Here is a 14566-nt window from a genome sequence, read left to right as displayed (position 1 = left end):
TAGAGCAGAGCTGCTCGTCCCGTCTGGGAGACCAAAACCCAGCTGCCCTATGGAGAATAGGGTTGCCAGATGGCTGAAACAAAAATACTGAACACCCTCCCTCCCCCCCAAAAAAAACACCAGGTAAAAATTTTGTTGAAGGAAAAAAAAAGAGGAGGGGGGGACACCAAAGTTGTTGAGCAGGGGGGGAAAAAAAAAGACTCCAAGAACCTGGATCACTGATAGGGGTTACCGGGTAGTCATTTAAAGAAAAAACAAAAACCCTGACATGCTTCATGGGCGGGGGGAGGACCGTCGGGGAGGACCGTCCAGGAAGGGAGTGGTGCTGGCCAGGAAGGGGGGAGGGGAAGGGCTGGAAACAGCTAACGGGCGGAGCGCAACGGGGCTGACCGTGGGTGATGGGGGGGGCAATGGGAAGCAGGGCTGGTGGGGGGGGACCACGCGGAATGGGGCTGGCCGTGGGATATCGGGGGAGGGAGGACCAGGCGGGAGGGTGTGGGGCTGGCCGGGAGTAAGCGGGGGGGGAAGCACAGCTGGAGGGGGCATCGGGGGCCGCGAGGGTGGACGGGAAGAAGGGGGGGCAGGAAGCAGAGCTGGCGGGAGGGGGAGGGGGGAGCAGCAGCACTAGCCGGGGAGATCAGGAAGAGGAACAGGTCAGTGGGAAGCAGAGCTGGCGGGGGTGGGAAGAGGTGCAGCGACACTGGCCGGGGGAGATTGGGAGGGGAAGTGAGGGAGAACCAGCTGGCCAGGGAGAGGGGGAGCAAATTGGCCGGCAGGGAGTAGGACTGACCTGGGCACTTGCTGCCTGTCCTGTGAAGGCTCCCGGCGACGCAGGAGCAAGGAGGAGGCTTCCCCTCCTCCTCGTACTCAACCAACTGAGGGCTCACGGCGGCAATCACGGCCACGCCTCCCAGCTGAGACTCCCAGCCACTCCCCCCGCCCACGCCAGGCTTCAGTCCAGTGCGCAGCCAGAAAAATCAGAAAATACCGGACATTGCACATATCCAGTATTTTCTGATTTTTTTTACCGGACAGAGCTCACAAATACTGGACACCTGGCAACCCTAAGCCTCATAAAACAAACCTTGTCCTAAAGAACTCATGATCCAAAGAGACAGCCTGCTCATGAAGGCGTAGAAGACAGATGCAACTCTTTTTTTTTAAAGTAGTTTAGATCTAGGATTTTGTGTTTTTTTTATTCCAGTAAAGTGGTGTCCAGTTCCTGATAGTAGGTCAGTAGGTTAGCTGGGACAGCTAGCACATATGTCAGACTAGATTCTGGCTGGCATTTTTGAAGACACTTAAGGAAGTTAGGGCATTTAAGTGATTTTGCATATCCCAGACACTAAACAACTTGTAAAAATGAAAAAGGAGGCAAACAAATTATACAAAAGTATATCTAATAAGAGGGAAATGTGGAGAGAGAGTAGATATTTTATAGATTCATGCTTCATTTTTGTTCAGTTGTTAGATAAGGGTGACATGAGGTCAGATTTTAAGAAAGAGAAAAGGCATTTCAGAGTATTTCATATAATGACCAGAAGGAAACATTTTCACTTTCATTTAGAAAAGATTGCAAATGTCCTCCTGTATTTAATTTAGTGCTACAAAATACTCATCTACTGTCACATGATTTGAATTATTATTTTCAAAGTAGCTAAAAAGCTTTTATGGTGCTTTAGTGGGGAAATTGGAGAGAATATCTGCTTAGAGCATGAGGAGCACAGGCATGTCTCATGTCTTCAAATTGTAGTTACCTTAAATTACAAAAGATATTGGGCAAGATATTATAAAATGCAAAGTATATGTTTTCATCACTCAGCCATAAATATTTAACTTCACTGTAATTTACAGAGTTATTTGAGAATAAGAACTTCAATTTATTCGAATGAAGGGAAGACTTTTGGTACAAGTTCAACTTTAGTTCTGAATCATCAACAAGTCCTTTTTAAGGTTAAGAAAGCTTAAATCTTTGTGCAGTAATTTACCACAAAGAGAGGGGTAGTCAATACAAGATACATGGATATAGGGTATCTGAACGTTCTTCCTTTCACGGAATTCTTTGTGCAAGTAAATTTACTGAGAACAAACAATTTGTTCATCCTGCCATTGCTCAGACTCTGTTGTAAATCAAGGAAAGAAAAAAATTGTAGATTGGTATTTGCTAAGTGATTTTGTTTAAATATCAGTTTTAAAAGAGTTTAATTCTTTGCTTCTTTGCTTTATTTCAAAAAGAAACTTAGGAAATATGTTGCAATGCTTGATTTATGAAAATTCTCTTTGGGGCATCTTACCTGTGCTCTTTTTCAAAGGTCAAACTTAACCAGTTCCTGTCGTGAGGAACATACAGTGTGCAACATATACATTTCTTATATAAAGTAAAAGAGGATGAGGCCCTGAGGATGTCTAGATGCTGTGCAGACACACCCACCAGTAGTTAAATTCGCAGAGGTCAGTACTGGTAGGCTTTAATGGATAAAGGGTTTTTGGAGGAATCCAATGACTTATTTAGTACATCAGAAAGGAAAGGATTTTGAAACTTTACATCTTCATAGAAGGATTAGCCTTCAAAACCCTGTGAGAAAGTATGGCTAGTATTACTACCTTCATTTTACAGAGACAAATGGGAACCATGTTTGACACAGAGTCAAAATATAAAAGCCCACTCTGCTCTCTTCTCAACTTTGAAGACAACACTGGAGGATCGTGTAACAGACATGGACAGATCAGCTTAGCTAACCATTCATATAAAGCTTGAGCATGCTTAGCTACAGTGGGAATTCAACTGAGTTCCTATCCAAACCAGCTCAACAATTTGTCAAGCAGGTAGAGGTGAGGGGGTAGGGCCGTTTGTAAGTATTGAATAAGCCGTGGCAGCGTCTCAGTTATAGAGGGACAGAAGAGGTTAAAAGACTTGCCCAATTCCATGCCCAGAGGCAGCATTATATCCTGGAAGTGCCTGATCCCAGCCTCACATTCAAACCTCTGACTGATGCCTCAGGAAGCAAGCTCTGGCTTAAAATAGCCTAAGAATAATGCATAAGTCCAGTTCTGCCAAAGGATACTCATTTTCATCTCATCATAAGCAATGCCTCTTCTGCTTCCACCGTATCACCAGTCACAAAGTAATTATATTAAATAGCTTCACCAACAGAGTTGAGTATCCCCCATGCTCTTTATACACAGAAATCTTTGCTAAACAGATTTATTTTTCCCTTTATCAAAAAATAAAACATATTTTTCATGGGAAAGCTTACTGCTGATTTTGCAACAAACTCAAGTAAATACTCCGTACCAAAGCAAATGGTCAGTCCTTCTTCCATAGATTAAAAAAAGAGAGCAAGACTGTCTCCACATTTAAATTTTATCACTTAACTATGCCACACTAAATCCCCAATCTCATCTTGTCAGACTGTATTTCAAGTCTATTAATAAACCATTGAAATACTTACCCTGTCTCCAGGTCGCACCATTGGTTCTTGTTTTGTGCCTAATTTATGCAGTATATTGTAAGCAACCTTCATACTTCTGGTCCAAAGCTTGCCTAGTAACAAATAATTTGTAAAATTAACTTTAAAATTATGCTTTAAAATGTACCTGTAAAGTAATAAAGGAAAAATGCACCTCTAGATCAAAAGGACTAAATAGTGGGAACATTTCGGGTCAGCCTTGCCACTGGGGATTTTCAGGAGGCTCCTAGTCAACCCAAAGGGAATATTGTGGATACATTTAAACCCAGATATTTATTCCAATATTTATCAACCATATTAAGCACTATAATCAAAAATTAAAATCTCAAGCTATTTTTTATATTATAAGTGATTTTTCCCTTTATTTCCTTTTGCCATACTTCCCAGGACCTGAACTCTGGGTTCTATTCTACTGCCTGCAGCAGTTAACTGTGTTGAGTGACTGTACTATCTTTAGGTCATCCAGAGACAGATAGTGGTATCATCATTCAATGATGGACAGCAGACACAGAAAGCTGAACTTCTGCTCTGGCAGAACTATGAAGAGGTGGTCCTCTACACTGTGCAACAAAGACAGACCTACATGGCACCTAGCCCAACCCCAACCACGTGAAATGAGAATGCAAATGAACAATTCTAGGAAAATGCCAGGCCAAAAAACTCCCTTGCCAGCACGAGCTGGCACAGAAGCAGCTGGAACACCTGGACATGGAGAATGTCATCAGGCTGCTTTCTACTGGTTTTATTCTGTACAGTCTCTCTCTTGAGCTGTTGCTCCAACCTTCTCTTCCAGTATCTCAGCTCCATTTGCACCTGCCTTTTGTGCTCAGCCACCTTCCCTTTCTACTCCCCATTTCTCTCTCTCTGTGCCTTTCCATTAACTAATCCCTCACAATCAAGACTCTAACCAAAGAATTTTTGAAAACGTTACAGGAGTAATGTGACTTTAAAAAAAAATTCATGGTTTACATATTGAATCCCTTTCCCTTACCCTTTGACTTATCTAATTAGGCTATGTATGCTCTTCAAAACAAGGACTTTATAGTACCTGTGGTTTATACAATGATACCACAATAGGGCCTTGTTCCCAGATGGCCGTTAGGTACCATCAAAATAAAATTAATATTTAAAGAAGAAATTATCTTCAGCTTTTTAAAAATTCTAACTTCTGTTCTGGCTAGGAACTGAGCAGGTATATTAGGGCTTGTCTCAGATAGTGAACTAAAGCTATGTAATTTCTAAAAAGCACAGCATATTTCACATTCATTGGTCCATTTAGACCCTGCAGGTACACAGTAAGGGTATGTCTAGACTACATGGCTCCGTCGGTGGAGCCATATAGATGAGTTTACAAGACATAGCAAAATGAAGCCGCGATTTAAATAATCGCCACTTCATTTACATCAAAATGGCCACCGCACTGTGCCAACGATCAGCTGATCGGCACAGCGGGGCAGTCTAGACATGCTGCGGTCGACAAGGAAAGCCTTTGTCGATCGCTCCGAGGCATACTTGTGCAGCTACAGAATTTCTCCTGCAATATTATAAATTTTCTCTATTTTCCAGCTCAGAGCTATTTACAATGGTCAATAACTGTTTACAAATTATATTTGACAAGCAATCATGATTAAACTTTAACAGAAATGAAGAGGAAAATAGGTTTGATTTCTAAAAGGTTCCCAACATTAGAGGCTTAAGTGGTCATAAACCTTCTGAAACTAGTAGTGGAGATGCAGAAAGCTGAGAAGAGAAAGGAAAAAGTTCAGAACTGCAAGAACCATCTTTACACAAAACACATTCTAACTTGACAGATAATCACTTCATAAGTTCAATCCCTTATTTGATGCTAATAAGAATTAAGGGGACTCCGCACCAGACAGGCTCAGTCCCTGAAGCATTAATTCCATCACAAGTCTTAAATTGGTGTTTATGCCCATGCAGATGCACTTTACACTTATGGAAAACAATCCTTACAGCTATTTCCTTCTGAATTTTGTATACTGAAGGGCTGTATATATCTCAAGCCTATATATCGCCTCTAAAAGTGGACAATTACTTCAGGCATCTCAAGTAAGTGAGCTGAATGACATTCAAGAAAGTTTTAGCGATGCCATACTTTTTAAAGTGATAGAAATGTAGCCGTGTTAGTCTGGTGTAGCTGAAACAAAATGCAGGACTATGTAGCACTTTAAAGACTAACAAGATGGTTTATTAGATTATGAGCTTTCGTGGGCCAGACCCACTTCCTCAGATCAAATAGTGGAAGAAAATTGTCACAGCCATATATACCAAAGGATACAATTAAAAAAAATGAACACATATGAAAAGGACAAATCATATTTCAGAACAGAAAGGGGATGCGGGGGGAGGAGGGAGGAAGGAAGGTGAATGCCTGTGAGTTAATGATATTAGAGGTGGGGAAGGGTAGATGTCTGTGAGTTAATAGTATTAGAGGTGATAATTGGGGAAGCTATCTTTGTAATGGGTAAGATAGCTGGGGTCTTTGTTCAGCCCCCCGCGGACAGTGTCGAATTTTAGCATGAATGCCAGTTCAGAAGATTCCCTTTGGCGAAGTGTCGTCTGCTATGTACATTGGACAAATGTCTCAGACACTTCGCCAAAGAATCAATGCCCACAAAACAGACATTAGACAGGATCACAAAGAAAAAACAGTTGCTTGCCATTTCAACCAGAAAGGACACTGTCTCAATGACCTTCTCACCTGCATCCTACTTCAGAAGACATTCAAATCTGCACTTGAAAGGGAATCCTCTGAACTGGCATTCATGCTAAAATTTGACACTCTCCGCGGGGGGGCTGAACAAAGACCCCAGCTATCTTACCCATTACCCAATTATCACCTCTAATACTATTAACTCACAGACATCTACCCTTCCCCACCTCTAATATCATTAACTCACAGGCATTCACCTTCCTTCCCCCCCCCCCCCACCCGCATCCCCCTTCTGTTCTGAAATGTGATTTGTCCTTTTCATAATTGTTCATTTTTTTAAATTGTATCCTTTGGTATATATGGCTGTGACTATTTTCTTCCACTATTTGATCTGAGGAAGTGGGTCTGGCCCACGAAAGCTCATCATCTAATAAACCATCTTGCTAGTCTTTAAAGTGCTACATAGTCCTGTATTTTGTTTCATACTTTTTAAAGAAGCTACTTTGTATTAAGTTTGTAAATCATAAAATCCTAAGAACACATTCATTTCATTTATTACACATTAGCTATTTCCACAATTTAATATTATGCCTTAAAGGACAGCATTCAGTAATTCAGCAGTTGTCTCATTAGCTCTTTACCTTCTGCGAAAATAAGTTCTCAGCTGAATAATTAGCAGCATTAATGTTTGCTAATGTTTAGCATTGCACAACAGACTAGTGTTTTCCCCATCACTTTTCTACATGCTTTTTCTGCTCTCTTAGCCACCGTATCAGAGCACCTCACAAGTCTTCAAAATCAGAAATGGTTTCTCTCTCCTTTTCCAGGCTATAGGGCAAATAACTCTATAAAACAGGGGAGAGGAATCTTTTTTTGGGTTGGGGGGCTGCTCACTCACAGAAAAATCAATTGGGGGCCACACACAAGTGAGAAGCAAAAAACAACCCTCGTGGATCCAGGTAAGCCAGGACGCATCCAGCTCCTGGGCTTTAGAATCCCCACCCCTGCTATGTGTGTGTATGCATAAAAATTGCATAAAATTTGCACAAAAATTGAGGGAAACAAAATCAAAGATAATTAATTTTACATTGAGTTCAGAAAGTGGTGATGTCTATGGTCCTGTTTTTCTAAAGGGAGAAAGTTCAATAGCATAGGTTTAGCTCCTGTAAAAATTCTGCCTATTCTTAGTTGACAAATACGTTGTTCTATATAATTGTTGAAAGATAACATGGTCATCAATGGGAAGATGATTTTTCAAGTAGGACAGTTCCATGAAAGATGAAAACCTTGAACTGTATTCAACTGGAAACCAGTCTGAGTTCTCAGGTGGTGTAGTTTCATTTCTAAATTAAATATGTTGCAAAGTGAGCAGTAATCATCAAGCTGGAAAGTATACAAGTGTGGATCAGCATTCCCAGTTAAATAAATTTCTCATAGGATAGGACACAATATTCTGACTAGTAGCAGATGGAAGCAGGTTTTGCTTCAGCCTTCTGAGCTATTTATCCTGTCCATAAGATTGAAGACTATAGAGAACACCAAGACTTCAGACTGTCTTACAGCAAAAGTCCTCAATAAAGATGAAAAGATGAATTCTTGAAGCATATCTCATCACTTTTATCTAAGTTGCACTGTTGTTTTCACCTTTCAGACTTCTGGGAATCTCAACATCCACAGAAAAACAAAAAAGGTGGCAGGTTGGATGATGAAGCAAGATAAATACCATGGAACAGACCCTCAACTAGAACTGAAGAATGGTCATACTGCATCAGACCAATGGCCTATCTAGCCCAATATCCTGTCTTCCGACAGTGACCAATGCCGGGTGCTAACATGGAGTCATCTGCTTCTGTTGTCCACTTCTAGCTTCTGGTAATCAGAGGCAACGGATACCCAGAACATGGGATTACATTCTGGATAATCTTATGTCCTCTGTGAATTTATCTAATTCTTTTTTAACCCCATTATAATTTTGGTCTTCACATTCCCTGGCAAGGACTTCCACAGGTTGACTCTCTCTTATGTGAAGGAGAACTTCCTTTTGGTTTTTTTAAACCTACTGCCTATTAATTTCAGTAGGTGACTTCAGTTCTTGTATTATGGGAAGAGATAAATAACACATTTCTAGTCACTTTCTCCACATCATTAATGATTTTATAGAACTCTCATATCCCCCTTAGTCATCTCTTTTCCATATTCAACTGTCCCAGTCTTTCTTAATCTCTCCTCATATGGAATTGTTCAATACCCATAATAATTTTTGTTGCCTTCTCTGCACCTTTTCCAATCATAATATATCTTTTTGAGATGAAGAAAATAGAACGGCACACAGTATTCAAAATGTGGGCATATCATGGATTTATGTAAAGGCACTGTGATCTTTTCTGTCTTACTGTCAATGCTTTTCCTAAGGCTCCTAACACTCTGTTAGGCTTTTTGGCTATTGCTGTATACTCAGCAGATGTTTGTGGAAAACTATCCACAGTAATACCAAAATCTCTTTCTTGAGTGGTAATAGCTAGTTTAGACAGCCTCATTTTGCATGTACACTTGTGACTATGTTTTCCATTGTGTGTTACTTCACTTTTATCATCACCGAATTTTGCTGTCATTTTGTGGCATAATTGCCCCATTTTGTGAGATCCCTTTTTGATTCTTCACAGTCTGCTTTGGACTTGCCTGTCAGGAGTCTATTGTCTGCAAATTTTGCCCACCTCTATACTTACCCCTTTTTTCATATCATTTATGAACATGTTGAACATCACTGGACCCAGTACTACCTTGAAGGGATACCACTCTTTACCGCTCTTTTTTCTGAACGCTGACCATTTATTCCTACCCTTTGTTTGCTGTCTTTTAACCAGTTACTGATCAATGAGAAGACCTTCCCTCTAATCGCAGGACTGCTTACTTTGCTTAAGAGCCTTTGGTGAGGGACTTTGTTAACAGCTTTCCATGCACACCACTGGATTATCCTTGTCCACATGTTTGTTGGGCCCCTCTTCAAGAATTCTGGTATCACAGATCTACTAGCTTTTTTGGAGCTATGATAATTTACAATAGCTGAGGATTTGCCCTCATTGATACCTGGCTATGCTTGTAGCTAAAGCCCAGGACTTGCTTAGCTACACCCACTGCCAGTAATTTTTAACAGATCTTGTTTAGCTTTTTTAGCAAAAAACAGGTCAGTTATAAGGGCTTCAAGCAATAATTTCTTTGATCCTTGTCATGACCATGAGAAATGGGCAGCAGCCTGGGAACTAAGAGGTTAACTGTACCTAGCCAGGTAGCAGTCAGCCAATAGAAATGCAGATAGGGATTTCTAACCGAGACAAAGGAATTTTTGATTTTTCCCTCCTTTGTTTTTGAGCAGTTGACTTGCCAGATACTGAGGGGGACATACAACATGTCCCTATCCAAGAAAAGACTCTTCACCATCTGTAAGCAGGGCAAAGTCTAGATAAATCCATTAGGTTTTATTGTTTTATGGTTTGGGAATGGGAATCTGATGTCTGTGAATTTAGAAATGGGTTTTCCTCTCCTTTGTAACTAAGTTTTGGCCCATGGGAGCCCCCCTTGAGTATATTAATTGGTGACTTTTCCATTTAGTTGTTATGCTTGAAACAGGAGTATTGTTTTGATAATAAAAGTTCTTTCTTTTTTATTAACCTGGTATTGGTTAATGTTTGTGTCCTGGTTTTACTTTAGGGCTGAGATTTCCCAAGTGATCTCTTCCCTGGTTCTCTTACCATTACTTGGGTGGTGGCAGAGGATTTTTATCCCCAAAATCTAGGTTTTTAGAATTTTGGGGGAGAAGTTTTATACCAAAACCTGGAAAGATAAGGTTTTGGGGTACTCCTGCATTCATCGTGCCAGAGTGGGGAATCAGCCTTGACAGTCCTATTAACAGGTTTTAGGTTGGGTGGTAGATTTTCTTTTCAAAGGCAGAACTGATAACCTTTTGTGGTCTCCAATGTTCTCTACACTCAATATCCAGGAAGAGCAGGTTCAGTTACCTGTGATGTTCTCAATTGCTATCAATGTTTCTAGAACTTCTTTTTTTCATGAATGTACTGAGTTCCTGTAACATGGGAGAGGTGCTCCGGGGATTACTCTTTGCTTGGGTTTTTTGCCAATTCATCAAGTTATCCCTGATGCAGTGTGTGAAATACAATCACTTTTAGCACTATGGGAGATGCAGAGCTTTTGCGTGACTATGGCAGTATTCTTCTGTCTTCTCTTCTCCCTCCCCAGCCCACAACCCCCACATTCTTTGTTCATCCTCTCCTTGACCTACATTCACACTTTGCTTTTAAGTACTGAAAGAACTCATTTAGTTCTAACATCAATCCTACACCAGTCACCAACTGTTATGCCTATTAAGGAGTCCTCTCAGTCTTCATTATCCAAGTTAGGGTTTTCTGTTTACATTCACCCATTAAAGTGGCTAATCCCCTAACATTTTTTCAAATAATTATCTTGTTTCCTCACCACAGAAATTACAAACTCCATGTAGCTCAAAAACTTGTCTCTTTCACTAACAGATGCTGGTCCAACAGCTTTCTTAAATTAGCTTCTACAATCCATCAGTGACTGACTGTCTCCAACATGTTTTTAAACAACTACTAAAGTAGTTTCAGTCTTCTGAAGATGAATAATAGTTTTCTCTTTAGCCACTTCCTTCATCAACTTGGAATCTGGGCCTGGCACTTTTCCAGACTTTAAAATTCTAGAAGTCTTCACTGTGTGAAACCAGTTCTCTTAACATGTTCTTCAAGCACATGTAAACTACAAAATATTCTCAATGTGTGATTTGATGGCCCCGCTCTGGAGTCAACTCATGATCTGGTAACATATACGTGAACAGCCTGGTTAAGATAAAAAGAAACACTTCCTCTCACTTTCTAGCTGCAGCAAATAAAGGTGTGACAAAAATCTATTTCAGTGTGAGGCTATTTGCTAGCAGCAGTTTTTTCAGTGGTGGACTTTTGGTTGAGTAATGGAATAGCTACCCTAGCTCCAGTGGCAACATAATTTAGCTACGCTTTTAATAGATGTTTTCTCATCTCAGAATACATTCCTGCCAAATGCAGGGGGCTCTACTAACACCCCTGTCCCAAATGAAATGTAACAAGCCAGAGTGAATTCATACTCAAGCCCATCTGATTGAGCAAAACATTCCTTGGGTGAAATCACAAAATCTTATATGTCATATAAAAGAGATGAGCTGACAAACTTACACTTACTTGATGTGGTTTACAGATAAATCCTTTGGACTTTTCTCCCTTCTTTCCCAATTTTAATGTACATAAACAATTGTGTTGAATGTAAAGAAGGTTATAAAAGAAAATCTTGCAGCAGAGAAAAGTATTTAGAGACAAAACAAACCACAATCAATCAGTTTCCTTATTATGAACAGTATGCTTCTCATAACCACACAACACTAACTCAGCAAAAGCAAGCCAGTGGTTGCTTACCAATCTTCATATACAGCAATTCTGAGACTGCCAAAGTTAACTGAAAATAATTTTGCCAGACATTTTTTCAGTATCACGATGTAACATTTTTTGCAAATTAACTAGAAATTAAGTACTCGTTAAATCTGAGCTAGTTTCATGACTTGAGTAACCATTTTCTTAATATGCCAAGAAATGCCTGTGCTTCTGTTAGTTCTCCACAAACAGACCGGTTGTATATCCATCCTGTGTACCAATTCTTGTGCAAAACACAGCATATGATCAGGTAATTTAAGACAATATGATAGTGCATGCTCACAAGAGGGCAGAATGAATGGTTGCAAGTGTTCAATCTGGAACTATTTTATCTTTCAGTGCCTGACTTTGCAACCTAAATAACATTCTTTTAATGTTTTTGTGGATATAATTTCCTAGGGGTTTTTTTGAGAGAAAAAAAGATAAAACCAAAAGTTTGCTACATACAAACTGTAACAATACTCAGATTATAACGGTGTAAGTCCTGAAACTTCACCACCATAGTACAGGTTTCTGCTGCTTGAATTAGATTGGGGTGGACAATAATTTTCATAGGGGGGGCCACTTCATGAATTTTGGTACGTGGTCATGGGCTCTGGGCCCTGCAGAAGAGGTGGTGCCTCGGGTGAAAGGGGTGAGGCTGGGAGGCTAGAGAAAGAGAGAGAGAAAGAGAATGTGTGAGTGGGAAAAAGACACACTCGGGCTATGTCTTCACTGCAGTTTTTATACAAAAACTTGCGGCGCGTCCGCACTACAAACACGTTTTTGTGCAAGAAAATTTACAGTACATCATAAGAAGAGAGGGCTTTTTGTGCAAGAGTTATGCCTCTTTGTACAAGGAATAAGCCTTTCTGCACAAGAGTTCTTGTGCAAAAAGGTGTGTGTGGACAGCAAACAGGGGTTTCTTGCGCAAAACCATCCTATCGGAAAAAGCAAAAATGCTCTGATGGCCATTCTTTTAATAGCAATCAGAGCTTTCTTGCACAAGAGCATCCATGCAGTGCGGACGTTCTCTTGCGCAAGACTTTTTGTGTGGAAGATCTGTTCTGCAAAAAGGTTATTGCGCAAGAAGCCTGCAGTGTAGACGTAGCCTCTGTGTGTGAGAGACAGACTTTGTGACACAGATTGAGTGCGTATGGCACAGACTGGGAGCATGCACAGCACAGTGACTGTGTGTGGCACAGACTGGATGCGTGTGTAACAGTGACATAGAAAGTGTGTATGCTGGCTGCTGCTGGGTTTCTGAGAGAAGCTGAGCGCTGTCTCTTTAAAAAAGGAAAAGTTGTCCTGCTCTGTTGTCTCCCCCCTCTCCAAAGATAGGGTATGGGAGGTGAAGAGAGAGAGAGAGAGAGAGAGAGAGAGAGAGAGAGAATGTGTGAGTGAGAGAGAGAGAGAGGGCACAAGCACTGAAATCTTCAAAACAGTGCACTGCCTCTTAAGACAGGCACTCTTCTGAGTTACTTACCATCCATGCTTCAGATTGGAACAGCTCTGCTATGTGTCTTCCTCTCCCCCGACCCCTGCTCTACAGAGATGGGGTACTGGGGCAGGCAACACCCTGACTTCTGTACTCTCCTCTCCCCTCTGCATAGCCAGCAGGAGATTCCTGGGAGCAGCTAGGCTGCAGGATGGAGCAAGATGGCAGGAGGAGCAGCTCAACACAGGCTGCTGGCTGTAAGTATATACATTCTACTAATCAGCCGGGCAGTTTGGAGAGAAATGCTTGATGGGCTAGATTTGGCCCCCAGGCCTGAGTTTGCCCACCTGTGAGCCAGATACATTAGCTGGCAGCAGAAGATGGTAGTAATCCCTATTGAAGGAAATTGACTGCTGATATGCTGGAATCTCTTTAATCCAACAACCCTGGGAAACAGGGTCTGCTGGAATTTCCAGGCCAGGAAAAAAGTGAGGGGGATGAGGAAAAGGCATGTACATGATGCACTACATCCCCTGACAATCCCCGGCACCGTCCCCTGATGATATGGGAGCCACAGGAGAAAAGAGCATGTCAGTGCACTGCTGTTTCCCCAGCTGAGAGGGATGGGGAATGGTACCAAGCAGAGCTGCTTCCATCTGCCAGGTTTTGTACTATGGATGTTCCTGAATTAGGGACACTGGAATACAGAGGCTATAATATACTAGTTTTTGGGCCTGGAGAATGGAGAGCACCTGGCCATGACCCCTCTGAGGAAGGGCAAGAGTTGTTGGTACCAGGTGCTGATTGGGGCACCTTGGACTGACTCCTTCCCATCACCTCCCCACTACGGTTGTTCTGGCACCTCTCAGGTGTTTCCAGTACAGTATATGCTGTTTCTGCATTGGCAGCAGTATGGGCCCAGACTTAAAATATTCATGGATTCCGTTATTTCAGCAAGTTGCTATAATTTTCCTGAGTACTGCAAGTGACAAAAAGGATCAGATAATTTTGAAAAGTTTCTCAGAGCAAAACCTAAAAAAGACAAAGAAAAGCACTTTTCTATCCGGAAGAGTAGATATTCTCTCTTCCCATCCCCCCTAACAAATTTCAGAGGCCTACAGCAAACAAACAATGAACTCAGAGCTTTTCAAAAACTGGGTTGCAAAATGCTTTTATAATGAAATTGTTAGGCAGACTAAATATATATTGTGTTCAGCTCCATCCATAAATTATTTTGTACTGGTTATGTTATACTTAAAAATACCCAACAAACCCCTCTTAAGATACAGACAAAAAGCCTAGAACACTTGTTGACCCCAAACTTATTTTTTTTTTCCATTTTTGTCTATACCTATTCCAATAAATTATTCTTGGAAAGATGACTATATTGTAAAATGAATTAACTGCAGTGTATATATTGTATGGTTTTTATACATGTTAATTTTTCTTCTACTTTAGATGAAAGCACTGATATTAAGCATACCAATATTCATTTCAACAACACCATACATAA

The 14566-nt window shown here is 41.0% G+C and overlaps 1 protein-coding gene across 6 annotated transcripts in view; it reads right to left on the bottom strand.

Moving 5' to 3' along the window:
- Nucleotides 1–14566, bottom strand: part of DIP2C (disco interacting protein 2 homolog C) — a 516114-nt gene that overhangs the window by 142345 nt on the left and 359203 nt on the right. For all 6 annotated transcript variants that reach the window (XM_006111894.3, XM_006111897.3, XM_006111900.3 and 3 more), the window contains one exon: nucleotides 3453–3544. In XM_006111894.3, coding sequence (XP_006111956.1) covers nucleotides 3453–3544 — 92 coding nt within the window. The remainder of the gene's footprint in view (nucleotides 1–3452; nucleotides 3545–14566) is intronic.

The sequence above is a fragment of the Pelodiscus sinensis genome, chromosome 2, assembly GCF_049634645.1.
Source record: "Pelodiscus sinensis isolate JC-2024 chromosome 2, ASM4963464v1, whole genome shotgun sequence".
Classification (NCBI taxonomy): domain Eukaryota; kingdom Metazoa; phylum Chordata; order Testudines; family Trionychidae; genus Pelodiscus; species Pelodiscus sinensis.
The sequence above is the reverse complement of the archived record's forward strand: the minus strand, read 5'-3'. Positions and strand labels throughout refer to the sequence as shown.